Below are 23,219 nucleotides of genomic sequence, written 5' to 3' on the forward strand. Positions count from 1 at the left end.
CCTGATTTTCTGAATTGTGCTAACATTTCTAAGTAGCTTGGAAATTTCAGAGAGAGTATGAAGGCCTGGAGGGGGTAGAGAACAAAGCTTACTCAAGTGGTGCTCTTTGCTGACCTTGAACTACAATTTTTCCAGAGTTAGCTTCTTCCTGGAAATGGATGGGCTCTCTGTCTTGTGCTAATTGTTTGATTTAGCACTCTGCTTCCCTGACAAATACACACAGCTGTCACCAACATAATGGTGCCTGGGAGCTGGAGAAAGAAACCACTTCAATCCCGGTTGCCGTGCATTATAAATACTGATGGAGCTATGGGTGCACCTCAAAATAGCAGCTGGATTTTTAACTGTTAGAATGACTTCTAAAACACCAAGGTATTTTGAAAAAATATATTTATGTATCACCCCAAAAGCAGGCGACATCATAGATACCCATTTTGAATACTCCAGCTCTTTTATTTTTAATTCATGTTACATATTAATAAATAATAAAGATCAGCTTACTTATAACTGTAGATAATGTAATTGAATAAATGTTAGTGGAATTCCTAGCTCTCACACATAAACTCCCTTGTAAGTTTTTCTAATATTGAATAAAATGTCCAGTGCACAAAGTAGGCTACAACATGAGCCTAGCTTTTTTTCCTGCAGTTATAATTTTTACATCAGAAAAAGAGATGGAAGTACAGCTTGAAATAAGGCTACACAAACTGTCATCATATTTTAAACAAAACTTGCTGTTGGCGATAAAATACATCCTCCTGTGAGGTTAAGGTTTTATGTCTCTCTTTTGGAATTTAGAAACATTAATAAACTGTTCAGACGTCCTGCCCTCTTATGGTTTACAATGTCACACACACTATACACTGGAATTATTCATATAAAGTGAGGCTGAGTTATTATAACTTCCTCACAGTTGCCATAACATGTAAGAGTTGGCTTGAGTAATATGAAGCTACAGTCAGAAAGCATTAATTTTCTCTATATACTTGAATGATCTTACTAAATTTTTTAAATTTATTGTTTTATTACTATGTATGTCTAATTAATTTAGAAAATCATTTTGAGCATCTGTATATTTTAGTAGACAAATAAAAATAGGTTTATGTTAATAAAATACATCATAAGAGAAAAAGATACATAAAACAAAGAGTAACATCTCTCACCTACTTTTAGACACTTAGAAAGTGAAGTATTATCCTGGAGGATTTTATCATATTTTATTCCAAGTAACAGAACTATCAGTTAGGTCTGAATCTAAGCTTTTTGGCCTTTAAATATGTAATTTAACATTAAGCATCATGGCATATACATATAAAGGATAAAATAAATTTAAAATAACAGGAAATTTTAGTAGAAACAAATTAAGAAAAGTAAATAATTCTCTTGTATGTCCATAATATTTCGGAAGCCACCTAATTCTTCTTTTTCCAATGGCAGCAGCAGTTTAAAAACTTAGAATTGTCTACTATTTCTACTATCTGTCGGTAAAAAGGCTTTTCAGAACAAACTGAGTTTAGTAGAAACATTAACAAATATAATCATCAGAAGTGTTTAACAATATCTTGTAGAATTTTATACATATATGTAATTAATATTCTAATTAAAATAGTTATTGTTAATACAGGTCTCAAAGGACTTGATATTTCATAACTTTAGCAACTCTTTTTGTGAATGCTACTACGTGAAAATTTTCCAAAGTTTCCCTAAAAATATATGTGCAAGGAAAAGAGATTCAGAAAAAAGAATGACAGATATGGTTGTCTTTTCCACTTTGCTATATTTCAATGTTAGTGATGATCATTTAAACCTTTTAAGGATTTTAAGGCCTTTGCATAAAACGCTATTAATAAAGTTAGTGCTAATTATTTAAGAACTCATAATGACTTACTTAAAATGACCAAATACTTAGACTAGGACTACCAACGTGACTGTATCATAGAATTGTTACTGATAAAATAATATTTGAGCATTAATTACACTATTTTTCCTGTATTTATGTTCCTGTATTATCCAGCATCATCTCCCCATCCATCTACTCAAGACTCTAAAAATACTTCCTACTGTTAATAACATATGTCTTTTAATCTGCCCCACTGCCATATATTCAGTAATGTAAAGAAAAATTTTGGCAAAATATGGACCATATCTACATAATTAAAGCATACAATAATAACCACTGCATCTATGATGCTATTATTCTGAAAGCTTTACTGATATCTTTTATTATATCTTAGAGCCATGTACTCCAACTTTACATTTCTGGCATTAATAAAAAGTCTTTTACAAGTGCCATTTGTGACAATTACGCTTTTTCTTACCTTCAGCAGATAGACCTTGAACATTTACTCCTCTGGCTGCTAGAAAGCTAAGGCAGACATCAACATTTTCAATCTGCAACATGAAAAGCAGTGAAAAAAGTAACTTAGAAGATTATCTTTAAATAAATAAATGAGCTAGAATGAAGCCAGGGAGAAAGATAAAGAAAGAATGAATACTTTACATTCATTTCATACTAGAGATCTTTAACCAGAGTTTAACTAGAATTATTTCGGCTAATTGCAGAATGAATATAAAGACTGCATTGTCCAGTTTGGTTCTTACAAACAATTCATAAAGGCCTGATCAAGAAAGGCATTCTTACAGTTAGCAACCCACCTACTTAACATAAAACTAGATTTTCTGCTTCACAAATAACTCTCAACTAAAGCAATGACACAGGAGGAGATTCTAGCTTGTGTGAGTCGTAGAATGTAAGGATGTAGGTAATTGAGATTCAGCTAGTAATATCTGGTAAGTATGCCAAAAGATAAGCAAGATGGAGAAAGAGTCGATACACACAAAAGAAATGAAGCACTTTTTTCATTCTAAACCATAGAAATTTTTTATTTTAAAAACTGTATTTGCATTTCTACAGTTGAGGAATCTTCTTATTAAATATAGGTATCACCCTTATAATTTACAAGGGTGATGCCACAGCCATTTAGGGTGAGAAGCAAAAAAACCAAATGGCTAATTTATGTTAATTCATGGGTTGATCTCACTATTAGTCATGGTATTATATAGCAAAGTCAAACATCTAAGAAAGACTGTAGGAAACTAGAAAGTTCCAGCTCTTTGTGAGTCATCTCCCTGGGTTTTTTGGTATTCCATAAATCTTGAAATTCTAAAGTAAATAACAGATTTAAAGTTAATACTTGGCAAGGTACTGTTTTCTGTCTTATTAAATTCTCATCAAAAGTTACGCATAGGACAGACAAAGTTCTGCCAATGTCCTCTCTAGCTGAGCTTCACAGTAAGGTCGAAATGTCTCTTAAAGAAAATAAACAGAAAAAAATAGATTCCAGGATCTGTCCTTACAAAATGAACAACTATTTATGTTCCTTTTTAAATGTAATTCTGTGCAAAATTAAATCATGTCCAATGAGATGCTCTTTGCTTAAAAAATGATTGCAGCCATGGTATACACATTTGCTTTGAAAAAAAATTATATTGATTCATTTCAAAATAAGTTTTACTGAAATTTTTCTTCCAAAAACATGATAGAGTTGATGACTCTAAAGACAATATGACCACGTGGGTCTTCTCATCCTGCCCAGCAACATCTAAATACCCAAGAAAACCTATGGTGCTGAAATCTACTTCAACTTCTGTCCTTTCTTTACATTTCACTTTGATACTAGGAAATAAGATTATATATGGAAGGAAAGTGAAAGAAAAGAAGAAATGTAACCAATAGGATATACCACTGTGTCCATCCAACTGGTTCTTTAAAAAAACTTTTTCAGGTTGATTAAAAGTAATTAAATGATGCCAAATAATTATTGTGGCCTAATATTAAGACAAATTGAACTGAATATTTGTAAACGTTTGCCATAATTATCCTGAAGTTACTAATTTTGCATCAATTATATCCCTTTTATAGAAAGTAAGAAGATTTCTGGCCGAAACATATAAAATTTATTACAAAATGTTAACAGGCTTTTCTTGACTAAGTTTTAGTTATTTTTATTATATATAAACAGATGAGGTCATTGGAAGACCAAGAAGGTGTTACTGAAAAGGGTCTGTAATTACATTTGTAAGATAGCTTTTTTGGCTACCATTTAAACCAGCAAAAAATAAACTGCTGCCTAGATTGGGAATTAGAAACAATCAACTCTCTCTCAACAGGCGCCATAAATTAGAAAGGGAAACTGAGGGTCCAAGTAGAGGAAAGAATAAAAAAATCTTCAAAATATAGCTTACATTCCTTTTATATTTATTATGTTTTGTAATATTCCCTTACACTAACAATTTGAGATAGTTAATTCAGTTTCTCATTATACTATGGCAGTTAAGTAGCAGAACCAGGATAAGTATTCGAACACAAAATTTAATATGAATATTTAAGGACAGTCCATTAAGATGTATTTACTTGTCAGTATTTGTTTATTGGTCAAAACTAATTTTCCAACAGTGTAATAGCATAATAAACATAACTTAAGAAAATAATATCCTTCCTCTACTTAACTCTGGTCATCTGTAAACTCAATCATGCTTGTTGGTACTATTTATACTTTTTACACAATGAAAAGTTAAAATAAAAAAAAAAATGGCATTGAGAAATGTTGTTAAATGCGTTACATGATTAGCTTCCTCATCAGAGGCATACTCTAAAATAATTTAGGGAGACTTTTTAACTATAAAATAATATATTTTGATCAATGATTATTTTAATAAATTTGAGACATGTTTCTCATAATTTCTGATTTAAAAAATAGATTGGCTCCAAACATTTCCCAGATAAATAGTCCTATAAATACTGTTTTAGTTACTATTTTTTGTCATGTTAAACCACAATTGTTCTTTGAACTAAAAACTCCTAAACTTTTTTGGTAATTACAAACAGATAAAAGTGATTTTGCTATCAAATTGATCCAATTAGTCGAAGTGAATTTTATTTTTTCTTAATATGATTTGAATCAGATACCAAATAAGCTGTCAAAATTCAAATTGTACTTTAACACCTAATATTTTGGGTCAATTTTTATTTAGAGTAATTTCATGTTCCTTAATAAACTATTTTATAAACAACTCAATGTGCATGCACATAAATATAATGGAAACAAAAGTTTCACAGATCAACACTTACTAAACTGAAATCACTCTGATGCCTTCTATATATTTCTAAGAACACTGTCTTCTATTTTACTTAATTAATTAATATTATTTACACTATTTAAGTATTGGTTAAAATCCAGTAGGTGAATTTCCGGATTCATTAATGAATACAAATCCACAATTTGGAAACCACTGCCCTAAAGAAGACCAGAACATTGACACGTCTATTGTTATCTTTTTTGGGGTAGGGGGAGCATTATATTCAATGACAAATAAAAAAGTGGAAAATTATCTTCACAAGCAAGGTCTCTGCAAGGATTTAACTAAATCAGTTAACTGGCATAAAAGAAGAGCAATATTCAAAATTCTGGTTATATAATCACGCAGATAATCCTAATGTTATGTTGATAAACCGTATGCCTGTGTCTAAGATCAGAAAAAGAATTTTAACTCTTCAGTCCCCTTTAATTTGCCTAGATATAAAATAATTTTGAACAGAAAAGCAAATGAGTTGAAACTTGAGTCAATCCTTTATAAGCGACCAGTTATTTTACCAAAATTAAACCACTATTTCAAAATTACTACGTTATTTGACAAAGTCAATCTTTTCTTGATCTTCCTCTCCTCACTCCTATTTTGTTTACAGGTATATAGGGATGTAGAGAAGTCTGTTGAGTTTTCATAGTTTTATTTATTTATTTTTTCAAGAATATTTAAAAATTTGATGAAAATATGGATTTAGTGAAATGTGAAGCCTCTGGGAGCTAGGAACTTTGTTTTGTTGACTCATGTAATTCCAGCAACATAGCATGATGTTTGGTATCTGACAGATGTTCAGTGTATACTTGAGGAAGGATGGAGGAACGAAGGACTGGTGGTCAATTGGTCCTTGTATTGTTGGAAGAAATTAGTACAGGCATTAAAAAAGAGAGAGAGGGAGAAAGAGAGAGAGAATCATTTGATCCAGAGGCTACATGGTAGATTCTCTTTGGGATCTTTTAAAATACACTACTTCCCTGTACCTGACCCCAGATAATAAGAATCAGAAATTCTGTGAGTAGGGGTTAGACATCAGTGTGTTTTCAAATTTCAGCTCCTAATCTCAATCTGTCCTCATCTTTACAGATTAAGCAACTGACCTCAGAGAAATTCTCACATGAGGATGAGCAAAGAAGCCAACAAGAGAGCATATACTACATATGCTCAGTTTATATGAAATTCAAGATCATCAATACTAAACAATGAAAACAGAAGACAGAACAATGATAAACTTTGGTGGGGTGGAGCGGGAACAGACATTCTGGAAGCGTCCTTTATTTTGATCTGAGTGATGTACACAGGTATATACACATTTAAAATCAATCAGCTATATACTTCAGATTGGAGGACTTGACACACTTTCTATGTGTGTTTTGCCTCCATCTCTATTAGAGTATTTATACCTTTCTATGTAAGTTTTGCGTAAGTTGAAAATAAAAATAAAAGGATTGGCCCCTTGTTTTGTTGAGAAGAGACTCCAGCCACACAAGGATAGAAGTATGGAAATCTGTTAGGTGGTTGTTGTTAGTAATTAAAGTGAAAGATGATGATGTTTCAGACAGTGACGGTAGGAGTAAGGTGATGAGAAGTGATCAGATTCTTGATATGTGTGGAAGGAATCTCATGGGAAGATGTGGCATATAAGAGAAAGAGAGGGATGAAGGATGAAGCCAAGGTATTTGGCCTCAGCAACTAGGTGGATGCAATCTCCATGCCTTAAGATGAAAAAGTCTCAGATAGATACAAGGAGTTAATTTTTGGACATACGGTCTGGTCTGTTAGATGTACAAAAGGATGACCAGGCATTCGGACACACAATCCTGAAGTTCAATTTAGAGTTCTGGGGACAGAGGTCAAATTTTAGGGTCATCCTCATACAGACAGAATTAAAGCCATTGGGCTAGATTAAATCACCAAGGGTATGTAGCTACAAAAGAGGGACAAACACGGATCCCAAGGAGACGACCATTGGAAAGATGAGTCACAACCAACAGAGGAAACCAAGAAAAAGCAACCAGTGACGTTTAAGGAAAATCAGGAGCGTGTGGAGCACAGGCAACAACCTGAAGAAAGTGTATTAATGCCAAGGGGGAGGTGAGCTCTAGCAAAAGCAGCTGGAAAGCAAGACTAGAACTAAGAAGTGGCTCAGGTTTAGGATTAAGTACATCAGTTCTTAAAAGGCTTGATCCTACTCCCTCATTCTCATGTTTGCTAGCACTTGGGTGCATACTCTCTCTCTCTATATATATACACACACACATACATATATACATATATATGCTTACTCATATTTATAAAGAAATATACATATACAACATACATATGTAAGGCAATCCACAGACATGCATATATCTGACTAGCAAAAAAGAAGCTCCCTGAGGATTCTTTTCTACTTTGTCCAATGCTCTCTCTCTCTGGTGTCTAGAAGAGACATACGCTATAAACAATAGCTGGGGAAGCGAATTGACTACAGAAGGATAAAAATCAAGCTTTTATGCCTCAGTCATTCAAATAAAACAGAAGAAATGATCAAACAATAATTCATAATACTATAAATACTCAAATCCAGTGTCTCTGGCAAGGCAATTTAGACTTGACAGCATCCTAAGTGTCTCTCTAAAGCTCATCACGCTCGTCTCCACCCGGAGGACCTGGCATCCCACGGCTCCCATGTATCCTCCCATTCCCGGCACTTTATACAGTGTCTGGCACAAAGAAGATCCTTAATGCATTCTTGTTGACTAGGCTGAAGAATTAATAAAATGGCACAGATCAACAGGTGCAAGCTCTTTCAGCGTTTGGCCCCAAATTCAGTTTCTGATCTTCTGCTTTTATGAGGACAAGGAAGAAAATATTTCATACTGAGAGAGAGAGAGAGAAGATGAGGATGAGAATGGAAAACCAAAATAGGCTGATAAAGGGCAAACCTGTGGGAAACAGAAATGTCAAACAGTCAGTCCAATGCTGAACTGCAAACATGCAGACATAAACACTGAAATTTACATGCACAGGGAAATGATGCATTGCTACTGTATTTTAGGATTGATAGAAAGAATTTAAAAGAATTTCCAGATCTGTGGGGCCTGGAGAGATCATCTTGTCTGATCCTTTCAAAATAAATAATGAGAAGCACACAATAAATGTCATTACATAGAGGACCCGGTGAAACAGAACGTGTACATAGTACAATGAACTGCACACAGGAGTAAACTCTAATAAACTCAAGAAACAAAAGAGGGACTTTGACTACTGTCACAGTCTGTAACATTAGTAAAATGGCATCATTGCCTCTTTTGCTTTTGGTATTACAACAACTTTTCTGAGAATTATTCGCATTGCATAAAACCTGTGTGTTTTCTTTAATGAAGACACTGAATAAATTTAACAGAAGTTGATTCATAGTTTTAGACATGAGTAGTTTCTATTTATATAATTAATATTAGTAACTTGAAGCCCTACCATGTAGTTTTGTTTAGGTTCTATAAATCAAACCATTCATGAATTCATTCGTCATTTATTAAACTTACTTTATGCCTCTTGTGCTCAGCGTTACAGATAGAAAATTTGAAGATACAGCCACTATTCTCATATTTCCTAGAGAGCACGGATTTACTTCTAATATTTTCCACTACTCCCATGAAAAATGGGAGCCATTTTTTGAGACAAAAATTTCTTTGTTTAATTTCATAATTGTACATACATTAAATTGTATTTAATTCCTATCTTAACCTTTATGAACTTGCTAAATATGAGCATGGGTAATTGCTAAGTCACAAACTGGGTTTCAAATGAGGAAAAGAAGCGTTTTCATTATCTTCACTTACAAAAACTCGCGACAGTATCAGTGTATTTGTGTCTTCAATTTTTTTTAAACCTGAGGGTCAATATATGTTATACAACATAGTGTGTATTAGAAATACATGAACTTATTCATTCCAGTGTTGAATAAACTATTCCAAAAAAGTAGTGTTTTTAATTAGCATGGTTCTTTACTGAACTCATAAACTTTAAGCTGCATGTTTTATGCAGCCTTTTAGTATTTTTTTTTAAACTACAAAACTGATGTAATCTGTTTTGGAAAATGTAACTGGAGGCATATTTCTCAATATTAACAAAATTATACCTTGCCTTTTCATAGGTTTCTTTCACTGTCACTTACGGATCTTTAATGGAAATTACATTCTGGGTATGATTAATATCAATCTTATAGTCTGAGATTAAATTTTAACCATGGTACCAACATTTAACAACAAGTGATAAATACATTCAATCAACCGTTGACTGTTTACTGTGGGCAAAGAGCTCTGTGGGACGGTTAAAGGACAGAAGCATGAATTATAAGGTCTTCGCCTTTGTGAGCTTTGTGAGCCTGTAAAATAGCTGAAGAGACAAAAAAAAAAAAAAAGATTCTTAAATCACCATAACACAGGGCATAATATTCCAAAAGAGACCTATAGAGAACACTGTGTGGCCGTGAAGAGAATGGATTTATCGATCTTTACTACCGAACCGGGGAAAGTTTCACAGAAGTGTCATTTGGCCTCAAAGGATGAGTCTGGTTTTGAGAAGGTTAGACAAGCTTCAGGAGGAAGAGCAAGCATGCCTATCAGAGCAACCAAGAGTAAAACTGCTCCTAAGGATGCTTGAGAGTAGATCACTCCCACCTTTTCTTTCTGCAGTGATGTCTGCAGAGCTGGATTTGGCCTGGAACTGAAAAGCCCCCTTGGATTCTAAAACCACTGCAGTGTAAAAAGTTCAATAATTGTAAACCAGGGAGCAGGCATAATGCTTCAAAGATGAGCCTCTCTCTATAGACACAATGCCTTCTGGTGAGGGCATGTCTGAAGGTGCCACTCTTATGAATCACACACAAAGAATGCATAGATGAATAAAAACCAAATGTAACTTTCATTATTGCTAGATGATAAATTCTTTGGGGACTTGTGCTATTTTAAGTTAATTATTCTTTCTATTTTTTCATGATAAACATGTACTGCTAGTGAATTATATAAATTAATTAAATGTGATTTGAACCCCCCAAAATAGATAAGATGGCTCAGTTTGAGCAAACTCCCATCCTATCATAAAGTTCAAATTATCATATAGATTTTAGCCAAATATTTAAATATAAATCTTTTTAATATAAATTTGGAGAATTAAAGTAAACTGCAATAGTCCTTTTGGACTGGTTAAAATTCTTAAGATGTTTGCTTTTGTTCATTCATATAATAATTATTTATTCAATGAGACATGTCCAAGCCCTTAAAAAAATATACTTTCAAAGGAGAGAGGATTCCAATGTAATGCAATGAATGTTACAATCAGAAACACAGACTCCTAGAGCAGCATGTAGAATAATCTATTCATGAAGAGGCCAGGAAAGGAGAAAGTTATTAGTACCTAAGACTTGTACCTAACCTGGTTACAAAGACATTGTCTCCTGGAGTTGCCATAACTATAGCATTTTTACAATGATAAAAGTGTGGATCAGAGAATTAAACTGTGATGTTCAAGGTTACACAGAGAAAGTATGTCCAAACCAGAGCCCACATCATCAACTTCCACATTTCCCTGCTTCAAGGGAAGCCAGTCCCAGAAAGGTTAGAAAGGGTTAACCAACTAACAGGATGTGGGGTGAGGAGAACCCAAGGAAGGAGCAATATGTGAACTGGTCATAGTTGAGAAACATCTTAGGTTGAAGGACCCGCAAGGAATTCAGAATAGCTGGGAATATTAAGAGCTGAACCTCACTTAAACCTTTCTCTACAACTCCTTTATTTACCAACATGAAAATGGGCCACTCTAAAGACTGGTGGCCTTCAATAGGTTTCAAGAAACTATGTAGGGATAGAAGTCAGGAAGACGGGATTCCAGGAACAAGAATCTTGTGATCTGGAAAATCTAGCAGCAGAAGCCCAGTCCACAGAGATAAACAGAGATGAGGAACATCCTTACCCCCTTGCTAAGGGCCTGGGCTTGATCTTAAAGCTCGGGGAGCAAATGGCGTGTTTTAAGCAAAAGAAAGAAATCATCAGTATTACATTGAAGACATATATTTTATATGACCACACAGTATACACATAGGTTTATTGGTAGAAAGTAACAAAAGTTTCACACAACAATTTCTACCCACACTATTTGTAACATACTCTCATTGGCAAGACGTCTGTTTTAGTGTATTTAATCTTAAAACGTTATTTGCAAAATATTCACTTCATAACATACTAGGTAAACAAGCTGAACTCTCAGAAACCCTATACTCTACGTCAAGAACAGAAGCGGGGAAAACGGTTTGGAAGCTACTTCTTCCTCCATCACTTAACAAACTAGCACAGGAAGGGAGCTGACACAGAGTTTGGAGCATTTAAGTTATTTACTCCAAATGCAAAATCCTTTTCATCTTTACCATAAACGCTGATAAATTAGATATTATTATGACCATGAAATAGAGGCTTAGGCATAATATACTTTTTGTAAGCTTACACAATTAATTAATAGCAGAGCCAGAATTCAAATTCAGTCCTGTCAGTCTCCAATGAACTTGCTCTTTCTGCCATACCATGCTTCCCAGCACTGTAACTTAGACATTCTCACGACTGAGCCATTTCCAGCTTCTGACTCAAGCTCTCTCTCTACATGATTGACTGGTGGCTGGGGCACAGGCCTGGCACAGGATCGATGCTCCATATATATTTGGGTAAATGTAAGAATGAAATTTTTTAGTGAACAGTGAAGGGAAGGCCAAAGAGAGTCTGCGAAATCTGTTTGCTCCATACATAGTCTAAGTTCACAAGATGCAAACAGTTCCAAATTACCTCACAAATATTCAATGCATCTTTATATCTGGGAAAATGAACATACAGATTGATACAGGCAAGGAATGGATTCCCCCAAAACCTCTAGAGGGCGCACAGGACTGCTGGAACCTTGATTTTGGCCCTGTGATACTGATTTCAGATTTCTGGCATCCAAGACAGTGAGAGATTAAAGTTCTACTGTGTTAAGCCACCACATTTGTGATGATTTGTTACAGCAGCCACAGGAAACTGATACAATTATTGACTTAGCAGAGCAGTAGATAGCAAAACGTTAGCAAGTCTAAGTGTGAGCTGAGATCCACAAGCATGAAGATTTTCAGGCCGTGCCATCTGAGCTTTGATTTGTTAGGTCTGTGGGGAGGGGAGGTGAAAGATGCAGTTTAACTAGGTACCTCGTGTCCCTGCATGCTGTATCCTGTGTTCTCCTTTCCTATCTCAAGTTAGCCAGTATTGTGGGATAAGAAGAGGTAAGGGATAGTAATGATGCTTAGCTCTTCAGTTTGTTTTTGTGTTTAGTTGGTCTAGGGTGAAGTACAAGGAGTCAGTTCATTAATGCAGCACTATAGTATACTAATTACAAGTTCTGCAGTCAAATAAATCTGAGTCTGCATCCTAGTTATGCAATTTACACACTGTGAGAAATAAACCAAGAACAATTTTACTCTTTTGAAGCCTCCGTTTCCTTATCTGTGAAATGGGAAGGAAAGCAGTTCCCAAGTAATCTATTATGTGAGGATTAAAGATGTTTTAAGGAAGAATAGATAAACAAGTTTATATTGTATAGCACAGGGAAATACATTCAAGATCTTGTAGTAGCTCACGGTGAAAAAGAATATGAAAACGAATATATGTGTATTCATGTATGACTAGAAAATTGTGCTGTACACCAGAAATTGACATGACATTGTAAACTTACTATACTTCAATAAAAATTGACTACTGAAGGTAACAAACACTAAAATTATTAAGAGACTGCTATAAAATATGTTTTCTAACACTAGATATGATTGTACTTTGTGTTTACTGGGCATAATATCAGTGAGAAACAATTTATAGCATTTTAAGTCAAAAACACAAGAATAAAGAACATGTTTCAGAAAATGGTTGACATTTAAATATACAGTAGACATAGTGCATACATTTTCAATGGCCTCTGTCTCTCTCTCTCTATATATATGTGTATATATATATATATATATATATATATATAAAGCTTACAATTTGCTCACAAAAACAAAAATATCTTTTATCCTGTCTGCTAAAAAAAATGTACATGGAACCTGGAATCCAAACCAAAATTAGTTACTTTATCTCAGTTTCTATGTGTCCTCCTAATGGCACAAGCCAGTTTAAATACTGATACTCACAAGAAGAACATTTACACTATTTATTTCATAATATAATGTTAATGCAGAAAAGCACCCTTGTATTTTGGCATTTACTTAATTTCTGAATGGCAGGGCAGATAACTTCCAAAAAAATTTAACAGCCTTGCTGCTGCTGCTTTTCTTTGTAAATTAGGCAATGTATTTAGGGATGATCTTTCTCACCTTACTATGAATGTAGTTTTTAAAAACTATACATGTTGAAAACCTAAGTATATCTGTAAGATGAAATATTGAACAGAAGCCATGGTCTTTGAAGCTTTGTTAAACCATTCTAGGAAGTCAGAGTTCCAACGGACTTCAGAGTTCATCAGTCTAATTTCCTCACTGCAGAAATGAGTGAAGACTGGGTGTTTAATGAATTCTTTTTCCTGGGTCATCTAGTTAGAATTTCAGTGACCACTGTCTTTTCAACATGACACACTTGCTCACAGAGCCCCCATGTTATTTCAATGGCTTCATTTGAACTTTAAATTACTAGTATATACAGAGCAACTCCTAGAGACAAACTCAGTTTTAAAGGTCATCAGGGTGATACTCTAATAAATTCCCTAATGCTTGTAATTTATGCTCATTTCTCCAAAGACTGAGCCTACATACAAATAATGAAATCATTAAGGAATTTACAAAGTGGAGATTTTTCAGTTAGTATTTCTTGTATTTCTTTAGAGATCAGAGCTATATTTGTAGGAAAGCATTTGTCTTCATTAAGCTATCTTTTTCTAGACATTCCAGAAGATGAACAGCTTCAAAATGGCAGGGGATCATGTGAATGGACTAACTTAGCAATATTCCCCTCCTCTGAGTCATGGGGCTAGAATCCTGCAGTGTGCCATTTATAAGATTCTATTAAACCTTTATAGCATTCCAATATTTGATCTCTTCCCTATTTGGTTAGAAACCTCATCTTCTTATCTTACCTAAATAGATCCCTTAAAAGAGCAGCAATAATAAGCAATGGCTGAAAGAATTAAAACTTTAAAGGGCAGCATGCTGATAAAAGCACGAGATATTTTTTCTATCAAGAATAGTTTCACAGTCCAGATAACTGTAAACTATAGAAAAGGAATAAAGATGCCTGGGAAATCCACAACAGTAATGATTTTGGAAGCCACAAACTTTTAGGACATAGAATCAGAGAATTAAGCGGAGATTAACACCTAATTTTTCATCTTCTAGGAATGAAAAACGGTAAGAGACACAATTGTTCCAAAAATTCTCAGATCAGCAAAATTTAACCAGTATGATATGATGGAAAATAAGGTAGAAGGTCGTGGCTGAAAAACAATGAAGCCACTAGAATGAGTTAAAGGGAGGAGTCAGCAAAGCAGAAGGACAGGCTGTGGATCCCATTTGCCAGATCCTCAGCTATGCTCTGTCATCTAATTCTTGGTTTGCGACTCTTTCACATAATCAAATTTCCTAATCTCTCAATGCGTTTGTGAAGATTATTAAGTATAATGGTCTATTTTACTAACATCACACTCCAACCAATTGAGCTAACCAGCCAAGTGCTCTAACGGTCTATTTTAAAATAAAGATTTCTTTTCAAAACAACTTTTCTGTTACATGTCTTACATTTTTGTCTAAGAACCTTGCACTTGTGCCTCTGCATTTCAAATACATGTTGAGCATTTTTTTCCTGCTATTTTTAATCTGCTGGGCATTCTGGGCATTCTTGGTATTTATAGTTTACTAATTTATTTCCTCATATAATCTCACCAAAGTTGTGGCATGCAGCATATATTTTGAATTCTGATACCACCCACCTAGAAATGACTTAACAGGTGCCATCCATATTAGTAACTTCATCTTTGGATGAGGTTAAATATAGTGCTGAATAAGCTCCTACAAACTTAGTTCTGGCCTTTTGGGATGAGTTTAGTCTCAAGCTTATTAAGGAAAGATAACAATAGATAGCAACTGACACTGAGAGTAAGTAGGTCTCAAAATCTCTCAAAAATCATGCTAATAAATTGCTGAAAAGACAAGCTCCTAATTTTTCTTATATATATATATAATTAAGTCAGTATTATTTGAAAGAATTATTGTTGAATTTTCTTTATTTGCTGTAAAATCAAATTTTTTCTTTATAATATAAGGTAACTAATAGAGAATAACACAGAAAAGAGAACATTGGTATTATCTAATATTCTGAAGTCATTATCGTATTGATTTGAATCCCTTCAATTTCTATGCAATCCACTTTCATATAGCCACCTCTTCACACAATCGTATCCCTTGATGATATGTGACAAAGGAGAATGTATTCTTTTCCAACATTAAATCTTCCACACAGAGTTCAAATTTCCTCCTCTGCCACTTCTTTGAGGATTTGGCACTATCACATGTCTGCATCCTCCCCTCTCCCTACTGCTTCCTCCTTCTCTGCCTACTTCCCTCCCCGTTCCCGCAAGAACTTCCCTCACCCAGCCTTCCTTTCAAACTATTTATTTTTTATTCTTCCTTCAACAGGAAAGTCCTCAGAAGATTACTCAAGACTCCATGGATACCTGCACCTCTCAGTTACTCTTGCACACATGATCACTCTACAGAAGATGTTTACATAAAGGCCACCCGTGCCCGTCTAATTACCAGAACTAACTTTATTTCTTTCCGATACTCTGACTCTGGGTATCTGACAGCATTTGCCACAATCTGTTTGTCTTACATTGCCCAGTCCCACTGGGTTAGTCCAAGTAAATGCTACAGCTTATGCTACCATAGCTACTCCAAGGATTAACAATCCACATCTGCCCATCTACCTTCCCAGCGACGGGCTCATTCTCTCACCACTCCTTCCCTCTTCTGATTCCTACACATCTGCTCATCACGTACATGCAAGAACCACAGCTTTCTTCCTTTCTGACTCTACACAGACCTCCAGGGACATCCCATCCTTGTCTGTGGTTCCGATCATTTTCCATGTACTAGGTACACTCTAACCAATATCTTACTTCTGACCTTCAGAAACACATGCCTCACTGCCTCCAACCACCTCCTACCTGATGGTCCATCCAATGGATACATCAAACTCTACTTGTCAAAATACGAATTTATCATCTTCCCCCTTCACCTTTTAAGCTGTTTTCTCCCTCTATAATAATCACCTTGTTTAGTGGTAACTCTTTACTCATTGAGGCCGGAAAATTGGGGGCCATTTCTTACTCCCTATATTTTTCATCTCCCACATCCAACTGGAGACCAACACTTAAGTGTCCTACAATCCCCAGAAAGCACCTAGAGTGGTATTTTTTAACCTTGACATCAGATTGTAACACAGCCCAGTTCTAAAAATCTTCCAAAGACTCCTTAATCAACTTAGAGTAGAGTAGCATACAGACTCCTTTCTTTGGTCCAACATGATCAGGCTTCCATCGTCCCCTTCCAACACCTCTCACTGTGCTCAAACCACAGTGGTCTTCTGTTTCTGCAACACACCAAGCTCACTTCCTTCACGGTACTTTTGTTCTTACGTATGTAACCCTGTTGCTATGACTTATTTTAAATATTTGTTCCTCTGATCCTCAAGTGTCCCTGTGCCTGGTATCTGATGTGCTCAGTTAATACTGCCTAGATACGAACTACCATTACTCATCAATGTACTGTAGATTCATAACACAAGAAAATTTCTATTCTTAAAGGCTTAGAACAACCCAATAAAAGTTATCAAGTTTGAAATAATTAAAGAAAAGGCAATTTGTAACCAGAAACAGTAACAGACCTAGTTTTACCTTCCCTCTTGTAATTAAACACAAACAGCAAACAAAGGCCATGAAAGATCAAATATAAAAAAGAATTGGCCAAGTAGTTCTATGAGTAAAGATAGTTCTCATTATTACTAATGCAGCACTGCTTGGTTGTTACACAAGAAAGAAACAGGCAACATCCTGTTTGGAACAGATACGTGAAATTTATAAGCCTCGTCATAGTATCATAATTCTCTTTACTTTCTTGTCTCAGTTAAAAGCTGCAATTTTTATTCATTAATAACATAGTGCCACTGACAATTCTTAAGAACAGAGGCAAAAATATTTCAACCAAAGAAAGTTACATTTGTGTCATATGTATTCTTCTGAAGCAACATGCTGAAGGCATGCCGATTTCAGGTTAAGAATTCAACCACATCAAAAAATGAGGCTCCAAGTCATTCTTACTCAAAATTCAATGTAATTCCGATGAATAAGTTTTAGCTAGAAAAACCACTGTTTCTATAACATTTGCATTTCTCAGGTTTTGGTTTTTCTGTTTTTGTTTTTTTTTTTTAATCAGAAGCAGAAATACCAACATAACATGTATACTAGATGTTATAAGACATTTGGAGGCTGATAAGGTAGGGAGTAATTAAAAAAACAGTCTGATACTCCTAAGAATATTTCAAGAATCTCTGGTACAGATGTTTCAGATAAATATGTAAGGACTTCATCTCTATCCAGAGTTATGAGCTTTGGAGGTTTATTTATTTATTTTCTGTCATAAAGTATTAGCTGGGCTATTTATTGGATTCCCTATAAGCAGACTCAAACTGGGATGACAGCAGAGAAGGTAAGAGTTTTAGCGTCCAACCTCTCTTTATGATTGAAATAATGAAAGCAAAACTGATAGGGTTGGGTTTGAGAAACATACTCTGTACTGTTCAGGGATTATAGAGCTTTTTAAATATGAAGCCCTAAAAATCCTTTAATAGGTATTAATTCATGAATGTGCTCTTTTTAAAGTTTGTAAGCAATACTATTCTGCATTTCGATATCAGTTTAGAGAGTAAAGAATGTCCTTAATTATATGACATTATCATACGTTAATTAGGGTTCATTTTACAGATGAGAAAGTTGAGGCTCAAGAGAAGTTACAAGTCTTCCCCAACATCATGCAGCTTTTATTGTAGCAGGGTCTGAAGGTATAATTGCTTTCAGTAAAACTTCAGGGAACAACTATAAATAATATTTATAGAGTCATCTTTGTGCCCAGAGTAATTAGATCAGGAAGTTTCCTTAAAACTGAAGTGTTTTACAGAGAATCTTTCTTTATGGTGATTTTCTCACAACAGTGGCACAGAGTTCATGACATTGTAACAGGTCCTTAGAGTGATTAACTCACACACACACACACACACACACACACACACACACACATCCCCCAGACATGCTAGTTAATCATTCTTTAAAAATAAATTCCTTTTACTATTTTGGATTTCAGTTTTCTGACACTAAATAAAGCAGGCCAGCAGGTCAAAAAAGTTCATTTTTTTTTCATTCTTCCAGTGTCTGACAATTAAGAACTCATTATTTTTATTTAAAATGCCTACTCTGTACTAAAAAGAGCTTAGGAGGAAACCCCATCTTGTGGATTTTGGCTATCATTCCTGATTATATCTGCTGACATAACTTCAGTTAAGGCATTTTGGTTTCAGGTTGCCCTATAAAATTAAGTTGTGGCTATTTAATTAAGAAGGGGTGAGTTTTTATCTCAGCAATCTATCAATCTATTATTTTCTTATAAAACTTTAAGGTTTACCAGTTGGTCAAGATAAGAGAGGGCTGGGGGCGAGACAGGCCTCTGGATAGATGAGTTTCTGGAAAAGGCTATGAATCACATCCCCTAATCAGTCCCTGCTCAGCAAACTTTCAGCAGCCTGCCTGTGCAGCTACTTCCAAAAGTGTTGAGGAGTCCGTGTGTTTACACTGGACTTTGTTATGAACAAAGAAAACACTATTTATGTATTTTTTTAAATGCACATGGCAAGTTCTGTTCCTCAAACTAGTTGTTCAGACAAAAAGGCTCCACTTAAAATTGAAATTATTGCCAATTTTGTATTCATTGCCATCAAAAACAGTGTGAAGTGAAACTATTCAGATATCAGAAAAAAAAATGTCAAAAACACCCAGAGATAGGTTATTTCAATGCTACACATATTTAACTCTATTGTTTCTACCACTTCTTCATAAATTTCACCCAAAGAAATATATATGATAGAATATGATCAAATGGTTTCTAAAACAAGCAAGAGGACATGCAAAATAAATTTCTAGTCCATTTACAAATGCAGTTAAATCTGGAAGTGAAGATAAGCATTATATTTAGAATAAACATGATTCTTACCATCTGAGATTGACTCCTAGGACATCCATTGATATCTTCAACTTTTTCATTTGCTAAAGCCAAGAAATAAAACAGAAGAGGGAAAAAAAGAACAACATGCTTAAGCAATGAAGTGAAACACACACACAAAAAAGGAGACTAAGAAAAAAAAAACAAACCACCAAGCAAAATGCTGCTGCTGCTACATTCACTCTGTCTCCCAAGCCGTGTACAAGAGGACACACTTGTTAGCAGCCGCCAATTCCATATGCACAAATCAGGCAAAAGGAAAAAAAAAAAGTGAATGAGAAGGAAGTTGCTGCTAATTCTTTAGCCTGTGCCAAATGACTGCTGACATGAAACCTTTCACAACTGTCCCCGCTGGATCAGGATACAGTTTCAAGGAATCTCAGAGTGCCTAAGTTGCTCCAGTTAACGAAATGAACACATGGGAGACATATGGTTTAATGAAGCGTTCATTTCTGACATTTCACTGTATGTAAAGATACAGTTCTAGCCATTTAAAAGTATGGCCAAACTGCCTTTTTCCAACGTCCTCACATAAACATTTTAATTAAATCACAGGAAGAGCTGCACACGTCTCAGAGACACGTGGAGTGAGTTCATAGGCATTCAGCTTACATTGTATTTTTACCAAAGTCAGGGGTGGGGGGAGTGGGGGCAGAGAGTTCCACAATTTCTCTCAGAGGGCAGGTCTTACCAATGATCTGGATGATTTCGGCTAGCAGTACTCCATCTGCAATGTCTTGTTGCAAATCCTTGATCAGCCGCTTGTGGCCTGATTTTGCTAGGTAGTGGTTAGCCCAGTCCGTGTAAATCTGTTGAACAGAGGAAGGGAAGAAGTGAGATGGGACGAGGGAAGCGAGAGACAATCAAAATGCTTAAGACAAATGTTGGATTCAAAGGGATGTTATTCTGGATCACATTCCAGTTTAAGAAGTCATAGCTCCAAAGGAAATAGTTGTAAAATAATTTTTAAACAGCTCTTCCCCCCCACTTATCTCTTGTTTCAAAGGGGGATGACTCACCCTCTTTTAAAACCAGGGACTAGTCACTTGTGACACAGCAAAACTCCCTTCCTGGATGACTACTGAGGAAGCTTCTATTTACAAATCAGGTTGCCTTTTTACTCTCTTTCCCTTGGTTCTATCATACTGAACATAATTCTGCCTGTCCTTGTAAAAGGAAGCCACCTGGACTGATTTACACAGGAATGTTTACTATACAAATTCATGATTCTCAGAGAAGACTTTATTAAATTTGCCATGTGAGATAATGTATGTGATAATATTTTGGCATCATTTTATGAAATAATTGCAAATGCCTAAGATGCTTTATTTGGACTGTCATCTCATTTCAGCCTCTTGAAATGTGTTTATATAAGAGAATAGAGGAAGCAAATGCAGTTGTTACACAGAAATTATAATACAGAAATGAAGAGTGGGTTATGAGCCACAAGGTTGGCAATGTGACACAGAGTAGAAGTATCTCTTCAACAACAGATTATGATACAAGAAAAAACTAGAGCTGTTAAAAAATTTCACAAAAGTAAGATGTTACTAGTTTTCCAAATGTTATCAGCCCTTACCAATGTAATCTAACTGTAAAGAAATAAACAAGTTAAGACTTCAACGTCATGAGTAGGACATATTAGTACGTTGATTACAAGGCAGACTATAACACGTGATGTGATAGAAGAATGCAAAATTGGAAATGAGAATAGAGGAAGAAAATTAACTGAGACATATACACACAAAAATTTGTTATAGAAGCCCTGGAATTAGAACTGGCAACATAAAGAATCTGAAGACACCACAGAGGGAGTAAGATACAAAAAGGCAGAAGAGCAAAGGAATCAGGGGCACAGTTGTTCATTACATAAGTAAGGCAGGATGCCTGAAATTAGGACAAGTTACTGCAAAGGTAAGGTGTGCCTTATAGTCATGAGCACTGAGTGCTGAGAAAATTGTAAAAAAGAAAAGAGAAGAGAAGAGAAGAGAAGAAAAAAGAAAAGAAAAGAAAAGAAGGAAGAAAAGAAAAAAGAAAAGAAGATTCTTTTTAAAAAATTCTAACAACACCAATACACATGCTTTTGTAAAAATAAAACAAAACAGAAGTGTCGAAACTGAGAAGTGAAAGTTTCCCAGTAACTTGCAACCTGATCCACTTTTGAATATTTTGGTATATAGTTCTAGATTTTTTTTTCTATGCCTACACACTTCACCACATGACACCATATTACACACACACACACACACACGATAGAATGTTTAACCAAATCTAGTCAAATTTTATATATCACTCTGAATTTTTCAACTTTTTATGTAGCAATATTTTAATAACACTTCTAAAACTGTTTCACATACATTTATCTCACTATTTTTGATGTTGTGTTGTACCTAATACCAATCTCCCTGTTGAAGGATATTTAATTTGTTTAGATATGTTTCTATTGCATCCAAAGTTATAAGAGGCATCTTATATGCTTATCTTTGCACATTCATATTCTAGTATTTTTTACAGGACCAGAACCTAAATGGGGCTGCTAAGTTGTGTGTTTTTTTTTTTAATGAATCCTAGATACATTCCAAAATACAACAAAGAAGAAAAAGAGTGTTCCTTTACCATAGAAAATACAAGTGGCATCTTAATACATATGTAGTGGGATTAAGTGTCCTGAAAGACATAAACGGAAACATTCTGTTGCATAAGGAAAATATATATGATGGCAACAAAACATCTTTTCTCTCCGTGTTTATGATCTTGATGCTAAAGATATTAAAGTGTGAGAAAAATCACCCGCACAACCGTCTCCTGAATTAGAATACAAACACGTGATTTCTAGACAAACATTCTTTTATTTGGTGATCACTTTCCTCAACTAATATTTTTTTCTGCTTGTATTATTGTAAACGTTTATTTTATACAGATTTATACTATTTAGAATCTTAACAAATGAACACTTTCCCTTCATCTACACATCAGTCAAATGATGGCATTAATTTTTGGCTTTCTGGTAGAAACTTCAGGGTGAGCCCGCTAGGCAGCGAGCTAGCATGACCAGGTAATTGACATTAAAGGACCTACAAAGAAGAAGAACATGTGTTCTGGAGTCAAGTAGCCCTGGCCTGGAGGCCCAGCAAACCACTTACCAACACTGGGACCTTGAGCAAGTAACTTATCCTTTACAAGCCTCAGATTCTCATCTGCAAAATATGGATAATAATAATACTGACACATTATAGGACTTTGTAAGGACCAGAGAAGATGACACTTGCAAAGTGCTTGTCTCAGAACTGGCTCTGAAGAACTGCCTGCTATTATTATCACTGTTATGGTATCTAGTGTTATTTCCTAAGATGGCTTCCAGCAAATATTTGTTGATATTACCATTTCACAACGGTTAAAAAATTTGAGAGAACTGGCAGGAGAGGACCCAAGAAACTCCACTTCTTACTTCTAACACTACTCACATCTCTGACTCCTCCTGCCTTCTAAATCACTGGGGCCACAGATCTGTTCAAACTCAGAGGAATGTATCCAATTTCAAGGCTGTGATGTTCTCATCCAGGCCTGCACTGCCTCCATCGTGACACCACCTCCACCAAACTCCATACTGCATTTTTTTTCTCTTTATGAAGGTGTTCAATTATAGAAAAAATTACTTATTTAAATATACACAGAATGGAATGTATTAAAAATAAAAACAATAATACTTCCATTCTCCAAATGCATGTCAACCATGCCTTCGCCTCTATCCAAATCCCTCCTGGGACAT

General features: G+C 35.0%; 1 protein-coding gene across 2 annotated transcripts in view; it reads right to left on the reverse strand.

Moving 5' to 3' along the window:
* The window catches only part of NAV3 (neuron navigator 3), a 309,585-nt gene that overhangs the window by 204,963 nt on the left and 81,403 nt on the right, over positions 1-23,219 (reverse strand). For both annotated transcript variants that reach the window (XM_072973357.1, XM_072973356.1), the window contains exons 2-4: positions 20,142-20,259; positions 19,442-19,494; positions 2,319-2,391 (exon numbers count right to left, since the gene is read on the reverse strand). In XM_072973357.1, the coding sequence (XP_072829458.1) occupies positions 2,319-2,391; positions 19,442-19,494; positions 20,142-20,259 (244 nt within the window). The remainder of the gene's footprint in view (positions 1-2,318; positions 2,392-19,441; positions 19,495-20,141; positions 20,260-23,219) is intronic.

This window comes from Vicugna pacos, chromosome 12, assembly GCF_048564905.1.
Source record: "Vicugna pacos chromosome 12, VicPac4, whole genome shotgun sequence".
In the NCBI taxonomy this organism is placed as follows: domain Eukaryota; kingdom Metazoa; phylum Chordata; class Mammalia; order Artiodactyla; family Camelidae; genus Vicugna; species Vicugna pacos.